This window comes from Nothobranchius furzeri, chromosome 9 (assembly GCF_043380555.1).
Source record: "Nothobranchius furzeri strain GRZ-AD chromosome 9, NfurGRZ-RIMD1, whole genome shotgun sequence".
NCBI lineage: Eukaryota > Metazoa > Chordata > Actinopteri > Cyprinodontiformes > Nothobranchiidae > Nothobranchius > Nothobranchius furzeri.
In genome coordinates this window covers 34,739,510-34,762,167 of record NC_091749.1, presented here as the reverse complement: position 1 = coordinate 34,762,167, position 22,658 = coordinate 34,739,510, and the positions used below count along the sequence as shown (strand labels likewise).

The window sequence follows — 22,658 nt, the reverse complement described above, 5'->3', positions numbered from 1 at the left end:
CATTACCAATAATTTACCGAATCACTCATCAAGTATTTTCCCCTCTAATGTAAATCATTATGATAGAGCAGCCGCAATTCTTGACACCTCAGCTCAGGCCACCTGCTGCTGGGGGTGTGTTTGGCTTTTTAAGAACGTCTCCAGGCGGTCCAGGCGGGCGGAGCTACGCTCAAGAGGACGCAGCCTGCAGCAGCGCCGTGAAGTGCCATCTGCCCCGCTCTGTTTCCGTGAAATCCGAGCCCAGTGTAAGTATATCTACTGTACACAAAATTAGACCAGAGCAGACATTAATTCTCCCCGTCAAGCCGTTCAACTGCTGTTTAAGTCCATCGTCAGGGAGATTGTGCCCCGACACAGAGTACTGGCAGGCGTTAATAATCGAATCGTTCCTCCGTGTTTCAATATTTTTGTTCGTAAAGCGCCAAACAATCATATGTAGCACGACTCTAATGCGCATAACAACTAGCAGGTGTTGATAATGAGCTTATTCTGAGCGCCATGATGGCGCTTTCTATGGGTTAGCCTATCATTAAAATCCACGTGTTTAAATGCAAAAACACGGTGTTGCCTGTTACTGTTTTAAGCTGTAGGCGTTACTGAGCATATTTATGGTGAATGCGACAGATTTTAATTTGGAGTATTTAACAGTCGAGTATCCAATCACAGGAGCGGGTGGCGGTGACGTAATCCTGAACAGGAAATTTCTGTTAGGGGTTACCAGGGGATGATTTCGCGATTAAATACCATTGTAGTTGGTAACATAGATGTTCTTCTTTATATTTACTCTTAAACCTGGTGCTGGTTTTCATTTCTGGTCCAACTAGCGAGCTAAACTCTGGCGTTACACCATTTATTACTCGGCTGACATTGCGCCTAGCAGGATGAGCGGAGCTTGTACTTCATTCATAACAAAATATCTGCTTATATCCAGCTAATGGTTTGAACATGAATTAATTTCGAATCTTACGTCCAAATTTAATCGATACACTTAGTAGATATGCTGAACAAAATAAATGTTTTCTCCTCATCCTTTTCTCTCATTTTTCACTTAAGTTGTCGCACCGGCTAATTGTAAAGGAGTGGACCCTGTGGTTAGGTTGTGGGCGGGGTTTTGGAGAACATCGTCCTGCTATTGGTTGGACCCGCATTCACGATATGTTTTAAACGTCTGGCGGTGAGACGGTGACTTTAAGGACTTCGTTCGCAAATGAATTAACTGTTTTGGGGAGAAAAGCCATTTAAAACATAGTTTTTCCACTTTTTATCGTTTTTTTTTCTTCTAAGTTTCAAGATGGTGACAAGGAGGGTTCGATCAGAGTACATGAAGAAATTCAAAGACCCCAAATGGGACACGTACCACAAATGTTATGAGGAGATGCTGGCGTATAGGTTGACCCGCAGGCTCCTGGAGCACACACACAACCCCTGGTTCTGGAGTGGCTCGGACACAGACTCGGACTCAGGAGGACACAGTCCCCCTTCTCCCAGTAAAAATCGAATCGGAACTAAAGCCAGTAGGGAAGGAGCAGAAATTCAGCTGGAGGAGTGTGAAGAGCCAAGAAGGGACATTCAGCAGATGCAGGACCAGCAAACCAGAACCACAGAGGCTGTAGCAAGACTTTCTCTTCAACATGAAGACGAGAATGGTTCTGCAGTCCATGGTAAGTGTGAGAGAATTAAATAAGAGGACTAAAAACTACTGGGTTGGCTGCATACTAAACTGATGAAGCATGTGATTGTATGTCTTCATAGGGTTGCATCCTGATGGTACCAGGGGGTCAAATGTACTGGAGGGGGAGGAAGAGCAGCAGAAAGTCTGCAGCAGAGCCAGTAAATGGTCAACACACCCTCTCAGAGACAGAGGTAATTCAGCATAGGTCAAATGTGTTCGATTTTATTTGAATTTTAATAATTCAGTCACGTCAGCTTTTTAAGCGTTAACTAATCTTTTCTTTTTCTTCTCATCATACATTTTTTTCTTTTGTAATTTATTGTGAAAGACACGGGAGGTCCTCCATCACAGAAGACAAAACCTTCCAGATCCACAAAACAAACTCACCATTTGCAGCAAGTGAGGTCTTCTCCACTACAGCAGCCCAGAGAGGACACAAAGGAGAGCCGGCATCCTTTTGCTTTGTATGGATGCGGAGAAAAGGATGCAGACATCTCAGACAGGAAGACTTACAACGTCTGTCCTGCAGCTTCCACCTCAGAGGTAAACATTTTAGTTGTGGTTGAATGCATCATTGCGATCTGAATTATAACATAGTGTTATTTATTTATTTATTTATTGTTAGATTCATGAGTCGGCTCTGCGTGCAAAAACCAGACGGGAGGTGGAGCGTCAGATCCAGAGCCAGCGAACGGAGCAGAGGAGAGCTAAGTCAGCTGACCCGAGCAAAGTCAGGAAGCTGGTTCAGCCCGAGTTTAACCCCTGGCTCACAGAGTACATGCGCTGTTTCTCTGCTCGCACCCGTTAGGACAGCTGCTGCTCACCAGGGTTATTCCCTTTGAACAATCAAAGTGTAAAGGTTTATTAACCGGACGCAAGCCAATTTGATCATATTTTAAATAAAAACATTACATTTATGGACCACAGAAGGACTTTTATACAAGTTTGAACATAATATTGAAATAATGTTTCTAGCAACTTTATGATTAAAGCTAATTTTGTCATAAAAAAAGATTTTAGCTGAGCATACATAGTTCTTAAATAATCTTACAGCCATGCTTGGATGTAGTCCCTTTAAAAACATTCCAGTAATTGAGCCTTGCTTTAGTAAAATCCTGAAATGAATAATCAATAATGAATGTACACAAAAACAAAATTTTTTGTAAATTAAGAATGTATTTATTCCCAAATATTGTGTTATTCTGGTCTAAGGAAACCTTTGATTCAGCTATGAATTGTGTTTAGATGTTTTCTGCTGTATTTGTGGTTTTAGAGCTTTTAGATGTTCAGGTGGACCACAGTGATGATGTGTTTATGCTTTAGGTGGAAAATGGTTGATGTTACAGAATCAGTCGTGTTTTGATTGTGTTTTTCCTATGAGCGTTTAAATACTTTGACATATTCTGACTTGTTAGACTCAGTCAGGTGTTTTTTAAGTCTTTGGGTGACTGTGGACTCTGATTTCGTTTTAAATAAGCAGCACAGGTGAGATAGTTTGTACATAAAACACTGCATTTAAACTGAATTACAAATCAGTTAAATTAATTCCAGAGAATATAATTATTATTGTTGAGGCAAATTACAGATAAAGCTTTAAAACCAAACAAATAAAAAACATCAACAGGCAGCTGATTATTTAAATTATAAATACTGAAAAAAAAAAAAAATAATTTACCATTTTGGACCAAATCTTTTGTCTTTAAATGTTATTCATTTTAAATATTTGTACCAAAAAAACCTGCCTAGAAGCATTATTCTAGTCTTTATTGGATTTATGTTGAAATTAACACCAGACATTCGTATAAATACTGATTCAAGATTTTTGTTTGTTTTGCATAATTGGATTATTTTCTGAACAGTGTAGACCATGAAATGTTAGATGTAGTTACAGTAATAGTTATTAAGTCTGCTAAGTGCCATAAATAGCTACTTTTTTATTTCAATGTTTACTTTGTGAATATTTTTGCCAAAAAGGTTTTATATTCCAACTTGTATTCATTTTATTTGTGGTCACATTCTTTTCAGTATTTGGTTACATAAGTTTTGTAATTTGTTGTTTAAGTGGCCCGAAGTTATATTTTGTGCAATATTTAGTTTAAAAGCTGCGTTTGAGCCGGACTTACGTTAAAGAGCAGGGATCTCTGATTATCTGTGGGAGGAAAAACAAACTTGGTTAAATAATTGTTTATGTTTATGTTTAATGAGGGCTTTGGAGTGAGGATGTTTATACTGTGAAGAGGTTTTACTTGAGTTCAGACTAAACTTTTAAAATGGTTACTTACATATTTCTGTACATCAGGAGTTTCGAAATCACCTTTTGTGTTTACAATAAAGCATTTTACCATTTTCAAACTGAGATCTTTAGCTAGCGCGGCATTTACTGTGTCGAGCAGAGTTTGTGACTAAAGTCCTAATTTAATTTAAGTGTTTCTATTTCTGTTTGACAAAAAAAAACAATGCTTGATTTGTTGTTTTTATTTAAAAAACATATGCCTTTTATCATAAACAATAAATTAGGACTCTACAATATAATGAACAGCAAAAACATAAATCTGACACAACTGGACGTAAAACGAGGAAATACCAAACACTCAACATTCTAATGTGAAACCGTTTTTGTTTAAATTGTTTGCAATTTAAAAGTTTTGTGTCCAACGCTGTAGAGAGAAGAAAACTCCAATAAATTTAAAGAAACTGTACAAGACTGAGTTCTACATCAAACCAAATTCAGATCTTGGTATCAAAAAGGCCTGAAACCAGATTTTAAAGCAGCTAAAACTCTAAATGTGATTGGTTAGTATCCGCCACAGGTGGCAACAGTCTGTCATGTAAACAGGCAACAATTACAAGAAGAGGGTCAGTCATGTCATAATCCTTTGGATAAATATGTGGTGAATCCCAAAATTAAATGGCTTTTGCTGGGTTCCCAGTATCTGCTGCTATTGTAAAATCCACACAAGTACAAACACACAAATTCTGCAATAGTGCGGCCCGTTTATACCGATTACAATTAGCCAGTGTATTGCAGCTTAACATGTTAATTATACAGTGGCGCGATGCAGAAGATGCTAAATATCTACTTAAATAAACATGTAATATCTCCTTATAACGAAATACTCTGATATTCTGTTTGGGAAATCATGCGTCGAAGTCTCTATTTACAGAAATACACTCTGTACAGTAAAAGCAGGGTGGAGGGGCTGGCAGGAGGAGGAGCAGTGGACGTTTAAACCAGGGAAGTGTGCAGTATTTAAGAGCAGGTGGATGTAGAAAGACTAAAAGTGTAAAAAGGAAAGGTGAAAGGTGTGGTATGAGAATTTTGTGGATTTGTTGGCATGCTGAGGTTCGCCTTGGTGCATTAAGAGTCAAGCCAGAGCAGGAAGCCTTCATGTTTTAATGTAGGTAAGCAGGTTTGGCTCCATCAAAATCCCTAAAATCCACCCGTCAATATCCTAAATGTTAAAATGATCCTGTTAAATTATGTGTAATCCAAACTCAAATGTAGATACTTCCCGTGAGTCTGGAAAACAAACAGGAACAACTATTACAGAAGTAGTAATAATAATAATAATGCAGGCTAGGGTTAGGCATCCTGGTCAGGGACAATGTGGTCCAGTAGAGCCAGAGACGGATGAGTTTGTGGTTACCATGGAGATTCAAGTTCTTGTGAAGTTGGGCGTAGGTCTTCTCGGCTCTCTGCTCATGCACACGTGATAACAAAGGCTCTGAAGGGTCCGTGCAAAGGTCAGGGAGGGGTCACCAGCACAGCAACCTGAACCCAACACTGTCTGGTCCTCCATGGTCCTTCTTCTTCTTCTCTTCAAAAAAAAAAAAAACCCTGTCATTACATAAAGAAATTTAAAGCAACATAATAAAAAAGCAAATACTTTTCAATAAAAGATGCAACTTTTGATGTTTCTGTTATGTAACAAAAACATCACGTCAGAGATGTTGCTGAGACCATCGAGCACGGCTCTAAACCATCCAACGCTTCACATTTTTTTCCTGTACCTTGACTGCGTGAGATGCACGAGGCCCCTTAGCAGCCACACTCCTGTGTGCCCTGTGGCTGAGCGCGGCGAGGAGAACGAAGCTGTCGTAACGCGGCGTCGCCATACTGGATACCTGACCCCATCCTTTCTGGGTCCAATTCTCCTAAAACCCGAGATATGATCAGTGAACAGATGAGCACCTAAAGGGGATCTGGAATAGCTTTTTAGGGTTATTAAGCAAGCTCCTACCTGATTCTATCTTGTTGAGGATCTTCCGAGCGCACTGGACAAAAGCCTCTTCAACGTTCTCCCCCGTGAGAGCGCTGGTCTCCAGGAACATCAGCTCTAACAGACATGTTTTGATTAGAGCAGAAGCAACTGACAGTTCTTTGTAGAAAAAAACAATCAGTGTGTGGCTCGAAAAAGGCAAAGAAACAGAGGCGCTTCTGGTGGATCTCACCGTTCTCCTGAGCGAAGCGCGACGCCTCCAGGAACGTGACCTCCCTGTCAGCATCCAGGTCCTTCTTGTTGCCGCAGAGGATGATGACAATGTTTTGACTGGCTAACATCCTGGCATCGCTCAGCCACGTGGTCAGAGCGTTGTACGTTTCACGACTGCAGCCGGCGACAGACACGGATTAAAGTCTGGAGCACAGTTAGAAAACCAACAACTAAAGCCGAGTTCTGTGATACCTGGTGATGTCGTAGACAAGCAGGGCCCCCGCTGCGCCTCTGTAGTAGCTCCTGGTCACAGACCTGAGACACACACAGTTTCCGTAGAGCTAAATTTGCCACCAGCAATGCACAAACGAGACAAAAATGCTACATACTTCACTTAAGATATCAGCAATTCAAAAAAAGGTTAATTTTGTACAGAAGTTGTTATAAAAATGAAATACCACATGTAGTAATGATGGGATTTTGCCCTACCTAAAGCGTTCTTGTCCTGCTGTGTCCCAGATCTGCAGTTTGACTGTTTTGTTGACCACACTGATGATCTTAGAGCCAAACTCCACTCCGATCGTGTGGTTGGATTCATCTTTAACTGGAAACAATAAATGGATAGATGAAAAAAATGGATGTATAAATCAGGATTAGAAACAAAACTAGAGAATTATTCTGTACAAGTGTCAAATGTGTGAGATTTATTCTAAATGTTCAGAAATGTAACAGACATTTAAGTACTGTTATGCAATGTTAGTCACTTTACACGAGCAGACCTGTTGTACAGTATGTGTGCGTGAGTGAGTGTGTAGTCCGCCTAATGCAAATTAAATCTAAATTTAGAAATCAAAACCACTGTTCCATACAAACTACACCAACACTAAATAAAACACAGCCAATGTGGATTTTTCTCAAAACAATAAATGATCAACCTGAATAATTAGCCAGGCATTTAGATGATCAATCACAAAAAAAAAAATGTGAAAGAAGTGGAAATAATAGAGAACTTACATCTTTTCTCTATGAACTGGTGCAGCAGACAGGATTTTCCTGTCCCAGCATTCCCAATTACCAGGAATTTAAACAGGAAATCTACAAGGGGAACAATACAATCATTTAATAGACATAAGCTCAGCTTGACCCTCTTAATGTGGCATTCATAGGCACTAGCTCATCTTAATCCTAATCTTATTTGAATCAAGATTATTTTATAACTGAGATATAAACCAGCTGATATATATTACACATGAATACCTGATGGTTTGTTTATAAAGGCAGGGACACCTGCTTACTAACCACAGGTTTGTTCATTGTGTTTATGGTGTAAACAACTCATTTTGTATGCTGCAATAATATTTTACTGTGAGATTTAGAATGATCCAAATGTAAAATATACACATAAAGAGAGCATTAAATGGTTATTTATTTAAAAAGTTGAACAGTTCAGCCTCAAATTTATGCCAGCCCTGTCCTCCTCTTTACCCCTACCTGGTATCTAGCGGTTCTTCTGATTAGAATCCCAAAAGCTCCGTTACATTCAGTGTGAAAAGCTACATCAAACCCAGATGTATGATCTGAGTTGACTGACAGCTCTGCTTTAAGGCCAGAAGCCTTGAGTGGTGAAACGGTTAGCCTGTCGGCTATCTTTTTGCGATGAGAAAACGCCTTCTGGGCACACCTGCCTCGTCTTTACCACTGACTACCAGAAGGCACCCGTTAACTGTTGCCTCGGTTTAAAGCAGACTCCTTACCGTAAGACTCCGACATCGCCAATGTGGCGGTTTGATTCCAAAAGCAAAATGAAGGGAGGAATAAAAGTTGACAGATGCACAGCTAGCTCAGTAAAGGAATACACCAGTGATAATTTCCGTGCATTCCAGCTGATTTTTCCTTCCGACTTCCCGTAGGTTCTTCCTTTCAAAGTAAAAGTCCTTCCATGACCGACACTGTGATGCACTATATAGTTTTCGCCTCACTATGGAGCTGTTATTAAGTCTCCAGAAACGTTAAAATCATGATTTATTATAGATGTAAAAAATAATCACAAATAAGAAACATCCACATTGTAATAATTAGTGACCAGATATATTACTTATTATTGTTGTCAACTTGAAGGATTATACGTGCAAGTATTGACCAGTAGGCGGCAGTAGTGGTCACTGTGATTGGCTGACTGCAGCTAGACAACTATTTTAAAAATTGTTCTGCTGTGATAACCTTGCGTTAAAGGACCAAAACCGATTTCACATGATTTTAATACATGATCGGAATATTTGGTATTTAAAAGTAAAACGTTTTTCACCTCTATCACCGATCCAGGCCAGGAGAGTTCGCTTTCTAAACCGAAGGCTTTACCATAGAAGAAGAAACGCAGACTCAAGCTAGTGAACTAGCCTAGCTGCGGAACATTATTTTGTCGAAATATGGCTACTGTGCTCCCCATTAGACCACCTTGCGATAGTAATCCTGCCACCCCAGGAGCGCAATCTTTAAAGGTGACATTCACACTCCTTAAACTGCTTCATGCTTCAGCCTGTGTCCACGAATGACCCCGTTAGCCGTATTAGCGTCCATTCTTTGTTTTCATGTGTGCTCAGTTTATTCAATTTACCTTTCAGTTGTTGAAAAGTCGCCTGTGTAATTTGACTCGTATAAAAACGAAACGTAACCTCAAAATGCATTATTTGCTAATTTCTCTATTTTAAGTTCTACTTTTATTTTATATCTAATGAAACTTATACTTGTTTTTCCTAAAATAACACGTTTTGTACACGTGAGTTGTTTACAGGTAATGAATTATTATATCACTCATAAATCATGTTTTGCAGTGGCTCATTTAAAATAAAAAATGTATGAAGTAACCCTGAACTGGCAAACAACACACGAGTCTTTTAATCCTACCTTGTCAGGGAAATGGTCTTGTCTAATATGTACAGTAGTTTCTATAAACTTTCATTTTTTAGAAGTGATGCTCAAGCCAGAGGGTTTGAACCCTATTATTCTAGAGGTTAATGCCTCTAAAGTTGATGATGCAGCTGTATTGCATTTCAGGTTTTGGTTGCCCTCCATTCATTTTCACTGATTTGGGTACAGAGGAAACACTCAAGTCTTTTGTAAACAACTACTTTCATGGTCCTTTGTCAGGTTTTTCCAGGATAGATTTATATTTCTTAAGCACTGTGACTTTCAGGAATAGTTTACCTGATGTATACATCTCTTGAAACCTGACAATTTTTTAAATATTTAATCACCTCTTATTCTGCTGTTACATGACTGGGCAGAAAATGTGTAAAAAGCAGCAAAAGTTGAAATAAATTAGAACTTTTGATAAAGATAAAAACATTCAGCATGTTTTTTTTTTTTATTTTAATGAAGAGCTTTTTTCCTGTTTTTAGGAGGATGTAATAGAGGAAGTGTCCAATGATGGCAGCCAACCTAAGAGAAGGAGAATGGGTTCGGGGGACAGCTCTCGAAGTTGCGATACCTTCAATCAAGAGCTTGGGTAAGAGGGTGCTTTAATCTAGTTTTTACCGTCATGTTTTACACAATATTGTTAAATTTAAAACACACTTTACTTGTCAAACTTTCCCAGGTGTTGTACTCTAGAATGTGCAATTTTATTCCTAAAGTGGATTTTTTTTTTTGTTCAGGCCAACATATTTCCCAGCAGAAAACCTGACGGAGTACAAGTGGCCTGCTGATGAAACAGGAGAATATTACATGCTGCAGGAGCAGGTCAGCGAGTATCTGGGAGTGACGTCATTCAAGAGGAAGTATCCTGGTGAGGCTGAGAGGATCCTTGTGTTCAAGCTGGAATTCTGTTCCTTTTTTCAAAATGATTTTGTATGAATGCATTTGTTCAAGTAAAACTTCAAAATAATATTTGTGATAAGCTGTTGTAGAGGAGCTATTGTGCTTTTTGATTATATAAACAAGGGGCAAAGTGGCTCAGACTCCATGTTAGATCTATTTTTATGAAGCTGCACTCATTTTTTTTTATTATGATTTAGTTTATTTCTTATCTATGATTTTTTTAGACATGGAAAGGAGAGACTTGTCCCACAAGGAGAAGCTCTATCTTCGTGAGCAGAATGTCATCACGGAGACACAATGCACTCTGGGTAAGGAATAATATCTCTTAACTTTACATGCACACTTAGTCTCACTTCATTTTTTTATCCTGCTGCATTCATGTCTGCAGGCCTCACAGCTCTGCGGAGTGATGAAGTGATCGATCTAATGATAAAAGAGTATCCCACCAAACACTCAGAGTATTCAGTCATTCTGCAGGAAAGGGAGCGACAGAGAATAGCTAAAGAGTACTCTGTAAGTGAGGAATAAACAGGATGTCTGGTATGGTTGCTTTGATAAATATTTTTTAAAATGGTCTTAATTCTTGTATTGTTTTCTGTCATGTTTTAGCAAATGCAGCAGCAGAACCCTCAGAAGGTGGAGGCAAGTAAAGTTCCTGAGTACATAAAGGAGGCAGCGAAAAAAGCTGCAGAGTTCAACAGTAACTTCAACAGGGAGCGAATGGAGGAGCGGAGAGCGTACTTTGACCTCCAGACTCATGTAAAATACAACATCAAACATTCAACAATGACACAGCGCTAACCAGCTGTGTTTTAAGATTTATGTCTTATTTTGATCCTAGATTATTCAGGTGCCACAAGGCAGATTCAAGGTGTTGGCTCCGGAGCTGACCAGAACAGGACCTTATCCTGTTGCTCTCATTCCAGGACAGTTCCAAGATTATTACAAAAGGTACATTTCATACAAAACAACATTTTAAAAATACTTTGAATGTTCCTTTATTTTTTATTTTATTATATGTTCTTTGTGTGTTCTACTGTAATTTTACTGTAGATCCACTGCTTTGAAATAACGTGTTACAAATGTAACCCTTTGATCCTGTGCATTCCCCAACTGAGGGCTGGAAATGTTTTAGCATCACAATTTATGCATCAATAACTATCAAGCTGCACCTCTTAACAAAACTGCAGAGCCTGGGCTACAAGACTATAGAAACCATTTTTACGTGCTCAAAACACAACTAAAACTACAATTAAATGAATAATGAAAAATCGCTCTTCGTGAAGAAAAGAAAGGGAAAAGAATGAACTTTATTACAGCCGGAGGGACAAGCATACACCATCTGACCCTCACCTGAAGGCTAAGATGCCTTTAAATATATTAGCAGTGCTCTGCTGCCACCTAGTGTCTGGTTCAGTACACATTTACAATGTTCCATGTCCATTTACACTTCATCAATACCACACTACTAATATTAACACATCCCAACAAATCCCACAGTGGTTACCTTTATAAAGAAGCCAAAGTAATGAAATAGACCTTGCAGTTACAGAAATATACTAATTAAAGTGTGTGTGTGTGTGTGTGTGTGTGTGTGTGTGTGTGTGTGTGTGTGAGTGTGTGTGAGTGTCTGTGCCTCACTGACATTCTTTTTATTAAAAACATTGGTTGAGAGTGATAAAATTTTAGATCTTGAATAATTAAAATGTGATTAATCAAAATTATTTAATTACTAAGCCTCTTATTAATTAGTCCCACTCCTAATTTTAATATTTGTTATTATGCATTTATTCAGTACATCACTGCAGAGTGAAATAAATAAAAATCCCAATTCTGCTAGAGAAAAATATTCAGCCAGTTGCCTAAAATATTAATATTTTCATGGCTTTTTGCTTGGTTACATTGTGTTTTTATTTATTTATTTATTTTTGTTTATGACAGGTACTCTCCCAACGAGCTTCGTTATCTGCCCTTGAACACAGCTCTGTTTGAGCCTCCACTGGACCCAGAGCTCCCAGCTCTGGACTCTGAGCCTGACTCAGATGATGCTGAGGACGGCAAGGATGTAAAGAAGAACAAGAACTCGTCTGTAAGATTGTGATCAGAGGATATTTGCATGGAAAAGTGCAATTCATGGCTGAGCTTTGATAAACAACACGTGTGCAAATACAGACCACTTTAGAAATATTTCCACCTGTCTGTTTTAAACTGCAGGACAGCTCCTCAGGTAACACATCAGATATGGAGAGCCAGGAGGGAGGAGGAGGAGGCCACAAGTCCAAAGTCAAAGACAGGACATCAATGCCAGGCAAAGACCAACGCCATTCTTCCTCCTACAAAGCCACCCCTGGGTACAAGGTAGAGGACAAAACCACCTGAACTCTTCTCCAACAACAGCAGCAGCACTTTTCTACCCCCTCCCTCCTCTTTCTGCTACTACCACTTCCTTAATCCATCCATTCCCACCCCCCTCCCTAGCTGTCTCCACTTTGTTGTGCGGCCTCTACAGTTGTTCAGCTGGGATATCCCGATCCGCACCGACTCACACACACAGGAGTTTTGGTTAATCATGGCTTTATTTTTTTTACGTTTTGCCCCCTCTCTTTACCAGACTGTGAGCAATAAGAAGAATTTAAAGGAACAGTTCACGTGTTTCTATTTTTGCTGCACTTTCACTTTGCGTGTTTTTCAGTGAAGACAACTTTTGAACTTTTCAGATTTTTTTTCTCCAGTTGTCTTCAACATACCTCTCGTGTGTCCTCACTTGTCAAAAAAAGATACTTTCAAGACAAGGACGTGGATGTTTTGGCTGCTAATTTTGCTTTTGAAATATAAATAGAAAGTTTTGTTGTTATTATTTTAAAGAAAATATAAACCACATACTTTTTGTGGTTGGTATTAGCTGTTATTGTTAGCTTTGAAGGAATTTAACTATTTAAAGTTTAGAAGCACTTCAATCTTAATGATTTAAATGAGACCCCGACCACTAAGACCTACAGGCTGAACATGCTGTCCTTATTATAGCCTCCTAAAATTATTATAATTGCTTCACAAACGTAATGGTTGTAATATATTTGGCGCTATTGTGTGTGCAAGGCATTCTGAGTCGATGGAAAGATAAAATGTGTTTCTGAGGTTTTAACCCGGTGACACATCTGGTTGTTGCTCGAAGGCAACAAAAGCAATAAACAACGTTCGCAGAGTCCGGTTCAGGTTTGGGCAGTGGGTTTTTCTTTGTGTGCATGTGTGTGTGTGTGCGTGTGTGTGTGTGTGTGTGTGTGTGTGTGTGTGTGTGTGTTTCTATCTTTTGTTAAAACCCTCATGACTTCTTCTCAGCTCTGTAATTCTCCACCTTCTTCCTGATTTTCTTGGTGTTTATACTACTCTTGATGCTGCGTTCAGGTTCAGACCAAAGTAAAGTTTATTTTACTGTGTAGTCCAAAGACCATTTTACAACACTACTACCCACAATGCATTACAGCGTAAACAGTGGGAGAGTACATCATGAGATTTCAACATCCTGATGTTATTCTGAGAAGCCTTAACGTCTTATTAGTCGGAGTTCCATTTAAGGTTATTTTGGTGAAACAACTGTTCTGCTAACGTGTTTGGTTTTTATTTGAAAATAAAAACTTTAGGCACTCTTACCGCCATGTTTGTTAACGCAATCCACTGTGCACTTTTTATATTGTTTGTTTTTATCACATCTATAGGATTCGATCCTGGTTCTGGGGGCCACGACCCTGCATGCTTTAGCTGTTGTTGGTGCAGGGAAACAGAAAACATGCAGGTAGTGGCCTCAGAGGGCCAGGGTTAGTAGCCCTGACCTAAAGTGTAAATTAGCATTAAAGATGTGTGTTGGATCTTTGTCTGTTTGTCGTATGGGGATGGTCCTTTTCTAGAATCTGGTTATAAATACCAGGGTGTCTAAAATTACCCCGACCATTTTCAGGTGTTTGTTTGGTGGAGCCTTGAAACGAAACGCTCAAATTAATCAACGTGTGACGACATCAAAAGGAGGTAGATCTTTTTGAAATTCCATGTTTGAAGATATATATATATATATATATATATATATATATATATATATATATATATATATATATATATATATATATATATATATATTAGTATATAGAAATCAAGTATAATCTCATATTTTGTAAATCTGTTTCATCCTCATGAAAGTTTATGGTGTCACCCACCTTTTTGGGGTTTAGAGGTTTGATTCATCTTCATGTTTTTGTAACAAAAATCAAATGTGACGATGAAACTTTAATTTGGTTGTGCGGCTGCTGGATTATAAGCATTAATTTTGCTCGGGTGCGGTGGCTATATTCAGCACATGCAGTGGAGCTGGTCGCCTCCTTCGGAGTAGTTCAGAACCGTTCATGAACAAAAACTGAACAAAATAGACTGACAAAAGAACTGGTTAGATGCGTGGCGAACTGCCTCTGCAGCTGTGTTTTGTTAGGATCTGATAAATGGCATTGAGTGTGTTTAGTCAGCCAGTAAAAGGTTATAAAGTACATCTCTGCAGAGCATGTTAGGGGCTAGCAACACGACTCCACTCTAAAGCTAACATGGCTCGAAGTGACTGTTTTTAGAAAGTTAGTTCTCTTTGCTAAATATGCGTGATGTGCAATATTTCCTGTCTAAGTCAATTCATTTAGAATAAAACACATGAAACAACTGGATTCAGTTTTATGGATTACACATTTTCTGTTTCACACAAAAGTGGTGGTGTGACTGTTCTGGTATCATTTTTTAAAGAAAAGTTTTTTCTATAATTTTTCAAAATGACCTTTATGCAAATTATATTTGATGTCTGTTGATGTTTTAGAAGCATAAAAAATATTATCTTTTTTATAGCAAAGACACTTCAATAGAGTTATTTTCTTACGTGCTGACACACTGGATCATCTTTTGAGTTTGGGAGCCTGTCATGCCTGAATTTTTGAGTTGTTTGACAACTTATTTTTTAATTAATTAATTTATTCACTTCAGACCATTCAAACAAATTAAAATCAAATACAAAATAAAAATTTCTTATTTAGAGGATTTAGAGATTCCTCTTTGGTCCTTAAAGGGGAATCGGGAGAAGCTCAAGGCTTTTCATTGCCCTATCCCTCAACATCTTTCCATTTCCAAAATCCAAATAAACATCTCTACACGTACGTCATAAACAAAATCAATAGGCAAAACTTAAATTTTTACATTAGCAAGAAATCATATAAACACTTATACTTTAACATCTTAAAAAATCCAAATTCTAGATTAGATCTTATTGACTTTGCTTTACCAAGTCTTTAATGTCTATCATAATTCATTAGCAAATTAGTAATTTTCCAAAAGTTTTCCTCTATATAATTTTTTGAATTGTACAGCAGTTTTACATTTTTGTATGTTTTCCTCTATGCTATTCCACCAAACCACTCCTCGGACTGAAATGGTCATACTTATTTGTGTGGTACGAACACATGATTGTTTCATGTTATTTTGGCCTCTGAGCATATAATCTTCTTCTCTCTCCCTAAAATGTTTTTGTAAGTTCAGTGGAAGAAGTTGATTTTTCGCTTCATACATTATTTGCACTGAGTTATATTTAACAGTATCGTTGACATTGAGCAGATTAGATTTTAAAAACCGATTACTGGTATGCTAACTTAAACAAAAATATAAGGAAAAGAGGGGCAGCTCAAACATTTTCCACTGTGTTTTCTATAGTAAATGTGTTTGATGTTGTGTTCAGCTTCCACTAGTGTCTGTTGCAGCTTTTGTCCCAATCAACAATCATGTGAGGAGCAGATATTTAATCCTCCAGTAGACCAGGAAGGTCCCAACTCTGTTATGTTCTGATTTAAGCCTTCCTGAAACCTTTCTACTTTCTCCCCTTTTCCCTCTCTCACATCCTTTAAACTTATGTTTTATTGCAACTTTTAATTTCTCACATTAATAAGAAATTAAGTTTGGAAAACTTGCAGCAGAAGTTCTAATTTGTGGACCTATTTGGTGTCTTGTGTCCCCATTAGTCAGGACAAAGGATCCTTTCTGTCAGAAGTGACTGTTTTCTGCTTTATTTCCATGACTCTTAAGATGTGTGACTGGTTTTTATAGCATTGTTCTGCCCTTGCAGCCTAAGGTCATTCCCAGTGCTATGTGTGGCATTTGCCTGAAGGGTAAAGAGGCCAACAGGAAAGGCAAACCGGAGGCTCTTATTCACTGCTCCCAATGTGAAAACAGCGGTAAGTTTTAAAAGAACATTTCCACCTGTTTGTTTATGGCTGGCTGTAATGGACCTTTATTATGATATATTATTTATATGATATATTATTTATTTATTAGAAGTCAGCACACATTTATGCAGTCCCTTCTTAAGTATTTTTGTTTATTTTCTGAAGTTCTGCTTCCTTAAACACACGTATTTGTGTCCTGAAACTTTAGGCCACCCGTCCTGCTTAGACATGAGCGAGGAGCTGGTGCGCGTGATCCAGACCTACCGCTGGCAGTGCATGGAGTGCAAGACGTGCACCGTGTGCCAGCAGCCACACCACGAGGACGAGATGATGTTCTGTGATAAGTGTGACCGGGGATACCACACCTTCTGCGTCGGCATGGACCTAATTCCTACAGGTGAGGTGATGGGGGCGGGGCTAAATCAGTGAGTAAATAATATGGAGTCAACACTCTGAATGGGACGTTTACGCTCCTGTTTTTATTTAGTGTCTTAGTCTCTTGTCTCTTTATTATTAAGTCCTTTTTTCACGCAGGTCATTGGATTTGTGACGTTTGCGGCAAAAATTTCACCGCACCCAGGAAAAAAGGCGGAGCCAAAACACCTAAGAAGTCAAAGTCAGCTCAGAAAGGACCCATGTGACGATGGAAGCTTCTTTAACCGTAACCCAAACACAGGCGCTTTTATTCATTTATGTTTTTACAGATGAATTACTTAAAAGTGAGAATATTTCATTTCTTTTTACCAAACTGTTGGCCTTTGCATTACCATGACCTGGATGACTGAGAATCTCCTTCAGCAACATTTCACCTGTTTTTGTAACTTACGGATGTGATGAGATGGGCATCAGCCTTGCTGTTCTGTTGAATTCTGACTTTGTCATAATCATTATCACAACATTCCTGCTTCAGAAACCCAATGAACTTTACGTTTTCTATCTCAAAAATGTTTTACTCTTAAAAACTTTGCTCTGGGAAATCATTTCAGGTACACAACTGGTGCTTTTGGTCCTGTACTACTGAAAATTTCAGGATTTTTCAAATTATTTTATATGTAAAATTACTTTTTGTATTTTATTATTTTTAGTTAGGTTTTTTTTTGTTGAAATTATATTTTATAATACCACAGCAGTAAAGGGTTTATTATGCTTCAGATCCTGTGACAAAGATAAGCTGTTGAATGTTAAAAACACATTTCAGCTCTTTGCTGCTCTTGGCTTAGAAAACTAACCACTTGTATTTACACTAAAATTAGTACATCAATGTGAACGTGTTGGAATTTAATTTTAGCTTGTGGTGTTTTAAATTTATTTGTTTTTTGCATTATTTTCTAATGTTAATGAAATTATTTGATAAATGTTTTTTATGTCATGATCTTTGAAATACTTTTCCTTTTATACCAATAAAAGACGCTTTTAAAGGCTCTTCTTTACTTTAATCTGACTTCAGTGATATTAAGTTTACACACTGGTTCAGAGGCTGAGCAGTAGCAAGAAATGAAATTTGGCACAGTTACTAATTCATATAGGTTTCATGTGACTGGATCTGGACTGCTCAAACCTTTAGAGTATTTTATTCCTTTTTTTTTCAGTTTTTCTATTTTTATCCTGAGTGACTATATTTGCATTTACTTAAAACTGCCGCTGGTTCAACAGGATTTTTACACTGCAGGCCGAAAAATATCCTTTCTGTTAAGTAACTTGGTAACGAGCATGCTGAAAACTATTTTGGTTCTCTGATAATCTCTAGTCAATGGCTTTTATTGATCTGACTGATAAACCATAAACTGTTCTCTCACAATTCAGAATCTCAGCATTTACTAAGTGATATTAATTGGTTATCACATAATAAAGGTGGGTGGATGTTTTTTTTTACAATTACAGTTTTGCAGGTCTTAAAATATTTTTCGATTAATACGCTTAATGTTTTACTGAAAATGTGATTGTGACTTGAATTAATGCTCTTATCGATATCTAAGCAAGTGAGACAAGAAGAGGTTTTGTAAAAACCCATCTACAGTACACGTGTGTTTAACGTCCAACAGCCTAATGGGGGCGCTGTTCTCACAGAAACCCTCCAAAAAAAGCGTTAGTGACCGTAGAAGAAGAAAGCTGCCATATTGCAGTGAGACAGCGAGTTTTCTAGATCTACGGTTTTTGTCCTCTTTTGTGTTTCAAAAATGCTTTCGGCTCAGACTTTTGGAGATCCTGGGAAGATGAAGGATTATCATTATACTGGCCCAGTAGAGCACAGGTTTTCTCCTTACGCCTTCAACGGAGGGTCAGTAGAACTAATTCCTGTTTCGATAAGCTAACAGGCTAACAGTAACAGACGAAGTCCTAACCACGTAAACCTTTTCTTTACGGGTTGTATGCGGATGTAATTTGTTTATGTGATATTAAAATGCGTACTAAATTGTTTTATTGGGTTTAATTCCTCGCTATTGACCCCACCATTGTGAAAAGCAACACTTTCAGTTTCGACTCAATAACATTCGTTAGCTAGCAGTTCTTGCTGATCAAAGTTGTGTTTTATGTGAATAACCCGTCTTTCTTATTTCCTCAGAACTGTACTAGCAGTTGCTGGCGATGATTTTGCCATTGTAGCATCAGACACCAGGCTCAGCGAAGGCTACTCCATCCACAGCCGAGACTCTCCCAAATGCTACAAGCTGTAAGTGCAAAGTAATTTGTCTACTGAAATGATGGACAAGGCCCTACAAACCAGCAGTTCTGTCTGTTGAAATATCTTAAAACATTTATTAAAGTTGCTGCCTTCTGTGCTTTGATATTTTATAAAGCTGCACCAGCAGAACACATTAGGGACAAGAAGGATGGAGTATTATAATATTCTAACGTCTGAATGTGTTGTTTTCCTCTCAGGACAGACACGACTGTCATAGGCTGCAGTGGTTTCCATGGCGACTGTCTAACTCTGACAAAAATAATTGATGCTAGACTAAAGGTGGGCTCCTTCTGGTTTCACCGTGTTTTATTTGATGCTGCTGTTTTATGAAAGTTTGATCGGGAAAGGCTTGTCTTCTTTTCATATGTACTTCTCAAACTGCCTTGTGTCATCACATTAAAAAGCATCAATGGTGGAAAAATTGACCTTTGTATTTACAACCCTGCAACACAGATGGTTAAATGAATTCAATCTGTCTTTGGCAACAAAAAAAAACATATTGATAACTTACTATAAAGTGCTTGAATTAAATTTTAGCTAAGGTGTACATCCTCAGTAAATGTTTATGAGACACATTAACTCTTTCATGTTATGTCAGTGCTGTGAATTTAGCTCATTTTGCTGCATGGGTGTAAAACCTGTTTTCTGTAATAATAAAACAAGTTAATTCAAGAATTTTCAAATGAAGCTTACCAATCCATGAACCCCTTGCATTGTAGTTCTTATTACCGTTTTTATGCTTGTTATAGTTCTAAGTAGTTTTGTTACTTTGAATGAGTGGTTCCTATTTTTTTCCTTCTCAGATGTACAAACACTCAAACAACAAGACCATGACCAGTGGAGCTATTGCAGCCATGCTGTCCACCATCCTGTACGGCAGGAGGTTCTTTCCGTATTACGTCTACAACATTATCGGGGGACTGGATGAGGAAGGTGGGTATTGACACCATGTCCCAGTGTTTAACTGATCTGGGCTGCTGATACAATTGCTCTATAAACAAACATAAGAATATCTCTTGTCCTTTGGTCTAAAGCAGGGGTTCCCACACTTATTCTACACCTACCTACTATATCTACACATTATCAAGTGAAAGTGCAAGATTATTTAGTTTATTGGCCAACACCTAAAACATTGTAAAGGACTGAACGTTCTGTTTGCAAGTGCTTAGATGTTTTTGGAGTTGTCTTGTCAGTTGGTTACAGAAATATACTGATTAAGTAGAAGAAGAAGAAGAAAAGATCTTTTCTATAGTGAAATCATGAGATGCTTCACAAAAACAAAAATTTAAAAATATAAATAAGAATTTAGAAAATGATTAAAAATATCTTTAAGGAGGGAAATCAGTGGATCCTGAGGAAGGTGGAATAGGTAGGGAGAGAGAGTGAAGAAGGTCATACAAAAGCCAGCTTGAACAGGTGAGTTTTCAGCTGCACAGGTGGACTTTAGCTTTTGTGTTTATTTTTTAAGGATTATTTCCATTTGGTGGTGTGAATTTGGCCCCTGCAACCTGTTAAGTTAAATTAAGTAATAGGAATTAAAACAGCTGTCTCGTTTGTTAGTAGAACGTTAGAATGTTTCTCATAGTACACCAATGCCATTATTGTGATTGATGCATTGAGTCTAAAGCATAAACTGTAACCCTAACCCAAACTGTTTTCAATAATAGTCTAAAAATGTTAATATTTAACATGTGTAATGCAGGCAAAGGAGCTGTGTACAGCTTCGACCCAGTGGGTTCCTACCAGAGAGACACCTACAAGGCTGGAGGATCAGCCAGTGCCATGCTACAACCGTTGCTAGACAACCAGGTAGGTCCCTAACACCTTCTTTTCCTCTTCCTCCTCGCTGTGGACACAGGCTGATTGTCTCCAAAATGTCCCATCACAGATCGGATTTAAGAACATGGAGGGTGTGCAACATGTTCCTCTGACTAAGGAAAAGGCGGTTCAGCTGGTTAAAGATGTCTTCATCTCGGCCGCAGAGCGAGATGTTTACACCGGAGATGCCCTTCGGATCTGCGTCATCACTAAGAAGGGCATTGATGAGCAGACACTACCACTGAGGAAGGACTGAGGAGGAGAAATGTTTCCAGCATCCATTAGTTTCCTCTTGGCTTTGCTTAACATTCACTCTGCTGATTTAATCTGTATACATCAAGTTTCTCATCTTAGGAGTCGATCGTGAGGTTTATTAAAGTCGCCTCTTAAGTTTGAATTAAACTGCTGTCAGAGAATCATCATTTCTATCAACTTTCAGCCCGATTCTGAGAAACCCGGTTATTGCTCACCTAGAGTCCGCCTCTCTTTTTCTTTTTGCAGGGAAGTATGCTCAGCTCTCTTTTTACATTCTTAATAAATATAAACAAAAGATTTTTGCTCTGGTTTCTTTTGTCTGCACTGATCTGAAAACAGCAATCAAACAGAAATCTGTGGCTCGGTCATGATAAATGGCTTTATTTTTGTCACATCAATAAAACACTAATGAGTCATCTGCACCACAGTGGTTCTGGTTCTGTGGAAATCCTCACAGAGATGAAGTGATGAATGTTAATGTCCGGTGAAATTACATTCATTCACTGAATCTGTGACAACTTCTAGGTTCACTAAACAAAAAATATTCAACACTAACCTCACCCACTTTCCCCAACAGGAACTTTGATCACATATAAAAGACTCAAAAGTATAAAATAAAACGGGTAAATATCAGGAGTGTTACAAAACAAGCAGACAAGCGTGGCAGCTGCAGTGATGGTTATACAAGGCAAAAAGCATCGATTCGTTAGGACCAAGAAGAGTCATTTCTAAAGATGAAAGCATAATCAGTGCAGTTACATTTCATAAGCTGGCTCGTTCCTGCTACGTCACATTCATTCTAGCATGAGTTAGAGAAAATCTAACTGACAAACACATTTAACTGAAGCATTTACTGCTAAAAGAGCATTACTTTTATTTTTACCATAAAGCATGTCTTATTGCTGCCCATGTTTTAGCATTACATATAATATATATCTTATCTATAGATATATATTTGTATGTGTGTGTGTGTGTGTTCCAAGTTCCATTGGAAGATGCTGAAGATCAGCTGTGGTTAGAGTTAAAATAATTCTAAGTGTCATAATAAAAATTAGGCTGAAGGCCACTTTGACCATAATTTCTTATTTGAGTCTATACATCAGGCTGAATTATAAGATCATTTAAAATGATTAAACAAATGCTATGGTTCTGTTAGTTTTTATTTTAAATCATTATCTTTCCTTTTTATCCTGTTTTCTATACATTTATTTAAATTCTCCATATAATTGTGGTTCGGATTTGAGAACTTGACAGAAAATAATAATAAAATTGCCCAAATACCCCAAAAATGCTTATCAAAAATACTGATAATTTTGAAAAAATTACAAGAATTCTCAACCAGTGGGATCAAAATTAAGGAGCAACCGAAAACTGCACAGCTCTGTATTTTTGCACAATTTCCCTAATTCTCACACAGTAACTTTAAAGACATTTTTAGAGCGACATCCACATATATAACCATGTGTTTTAGTCTCTAAACAAATGATTTGTGAATAAAACAAGTGTTTTATACACTGTGTGGTGTAGTGTGACCTGTAAACAAAAACACGTGCTGCACTACAGACAAGTATAGAAAAAATGACAAAAAATAAGAATACTTTTCAAACTGAATAATAATATCTTTTAAAACTTGATTTAAAATTTTCACATTTCATATGTTGTAAGTAGCAGTTTAATAGTTGAATACTTTGAGATGTTTGATTATGCTTCACAGTTTTAACCCCAAGGAACATTCATAATATACC

General features: G+C 37.9%; 4 protein-coding genes across 7 annotated transcripts; 3 read left to right on the top strand and 1 right to left on the bottom strand.

Annotated features, from left to right (window-relative positions):
• Nucleotides 1-122: 122 nt before the first annotated feature.
• Nucleotides 123-2,705, top strand: ccsapb (centriole, cilia and spindle-associated protein b). Of its 2 annotated transcripts, XM_015952758.3 has the most exons (6): nt 138-245; nt 1,054-1,174; nt 1,285-1,661; nt 1,753-1,863; nt 2,001-2,215; nt 2,298-2,705. In XM_015952758.3, the coding sequence occupies exons 3-6, from the start codon at nt 1,292-1,294 to the stop codon at nt 2,478-2,480; spliced, it is 879 nt and encodes a 292-aa protein (XP_015808244.3). In that variant the 5' UTR covers nt 138-245; nt 1,054-1,174; nt 1,285-1,291; the 3' UTR covers nt 2,481-2,705. The 2 variants fall into 2 exon arrangements, with proteins under 2 accessions (XP_015808242.3, XP_015808244.3); XM_015952756.3 differs by lacking the exon at nt 1,054-1,174 and having other exon boundaries at nt 123-245.
• Nucleotides 2,706-5,049: 2,344 nt separating this feature from the next.
• rab4a (RAB4a, member RAS oncogene family) lies at nt 5,050-8,011 on the bottom strand. 3 transcript variants are annotated; one of them, XM_015952759.3, is made up of 8 exons: nt 7,860-8,011; nt 7,120-7,200; nt 6,595-6,709; nt 6,358-6,420; nt 6,125-6,279; nt 5,914-6,009; nt 5,684-5,827; nt 5,050-5,490 (listed from the first exon to the last, which is right to left on the bottom strand). In XM_015952759.3, the coding sequence occupies exons 1-7, from the start codon at nt 7,873-7,875 to the stop codon at nt 5,712-5,714; spliced, it is 642 nt and encodes a 213-aa protein (XP_015808245.3). In that variant the 5' UTR covers nt 7,876-8,011; the 3' UTR covers nt 5,050-5,490; nt 5,684-5,711. The 3 variants fall into 3 exon arrangements, with proteins under 3 accessions (XP_015808245.3, XP_015808246.3, XP_070410903.1); XM_015952760.3 differs by having other exon boundaries at nt 5,348-5,485; XM_070554802.1 differs by having other exon boundaries at nt 5,372-5,510.
• Nucleotides 8,012-8,321: 310 nt separating this feature from the next.
• On the top strand, nt 8,322-17,593 carry phf10 (PHD finger protein 10). The gene is made up of 12 exons (XM_015952753.3): nt 8,322-8,603; nt 9,504-9,610; nt 9,759-9,889; nt 10,146-10,229; nt 10,310-10,434; nt 10,531-10,680; nt 10,763-10,872; nt 11,863-12,010; nt 12,136-12,279; nt 16,058-16,166; nt 16,366-16,554; nt 16,692-17,593. Exons 1-12 carry the CDS (start codon nt 8,532-8,534, stop codon nt 16,796-16,798), a joined length of 1,476 nt encoding a protein of 491 aa, XP_015808239.1. The 5' UTR covers nt 8,322-8,531; the 3' UTR covers nt 16,799-17,593.
• A 535-nt stretch (nt 17,594-18,128) lies between these two features.
• psmb1 (proteasome 20S subunit beta 1) lies at nt 18,129-21,210 on the top strand. The gene is made up of 6 exons (XM_015952763.3): nt 18,129-18,435; nt 18,721-18,828; nt 19,038-19,119; nt 19,644-19,773; nt 20,543-20,649; nt 20,729-21,210. Exons 1-6 carry the CDS (start codon nt 18,335-18,337, stop codon nt 20,912-20,914), a joined length of 714 nt encoding a protein of 237 aa, XP_015808249.1. The 5' UTR covers nt 18,129-18,334; the 3' UTR covers nt 20,915-21,210.
• The last annotated feature ends 1,448 nt before the right edge of the window (nt 21,211-22,658 follow it).

What these genes read in the sequence shown, in the direction of transcription:
- psmb1 (XM_015952763.3), top strand. Translation starts at nt 18,335, where the DNA reads ATGCTTTCGGCTCAGACTTTTGGAGATCCTGGGAAGATGAAGGATTAT. An exon ending in CCTTACGCCTTCAACGGAGG is followed by an intron (nt 18,436 to 18,720) that starts GTCAGTAGAACT and finishes TTATTTCCTCAG; the next exon opens with AACTGTACTAGCAGTTGCTG. An exon ending in AACCGTTGCTAGACAACCAG is followed by an intron (nt 20,650 to 20,728) that starts GTAGGTCCCTAA and finishes GTCCCATCACAG; the next exon opens with ATCGGATTTAAGAACATGGA.
- phf10 (XM_015952753.3), top strand. Translation starts at nt 8,532, where the DNA reads ATGGCTACTGTGCTCCCCATTAGACCACCTTGCGATAGTAATCCTGCC. An exon ending in ATTCAAGAGGAAGTATCCTG is followed by an intron (nt 9,890 to 10,145) that starts GTGAGGCTGAGA and finishes TGATTTTTTTAG; the next exon opens with ACATGGAAAGGAGAGACTTG. An exon ending in GGAGACACAATGCACTCTGG is followed by an intron (nt 10,230 to 10,309) that starts GTAAGGAATAAT and finishes TCATGTCTGCAG; the next exon opens with GCCTCACAGCTCTGCGGAGT.
- ccsapb (XM_015952756.3), top strand. Translation starts at nt 1,292, where the DNA reads ATGGTGACAAGGAGGGTTCGATCAGAGTACATGAAGAAATTCAAAGAC. An exon ending in ACACCCTCTCAGAGACAGAG is followed by an intron (nt 1,864 to 2,000) that starts GTAATTCAGCAT and finishes TTATTGTGAAAG; the next exon opens with ACACGGGAGGTCCTCCATCA. An exon ending in CTGCAGCTTCCACCTCAGAG is followed by an intron (nt 2,216 to 2,297) that starts GTAAACATTTTA and finishes ATTTATTGTTAG; the next exon opens with ATTCATGAGTCGGCTCTGCG.
- rab4a (XM_015952759.3), bottom strand. An exon ending in GCAGGACAAGAACGCTTTAG is followed by an intron (nt 6,421 to 6,594) that starts GTAGGGCAAAAT and finishes TGTGTGTCTCAG; the next exon opens with GTCTGTGACCAGGAGCTACT. An exon ending in CCTCAACAAGATAGAATCAG is followed by an intron (nt 5,828 to 5,913) that starts GTAGGAGCTTGC and finishes CTCGGGTTTTAG; the next exon opens with GAGAATTGGACCCAGAAAGG.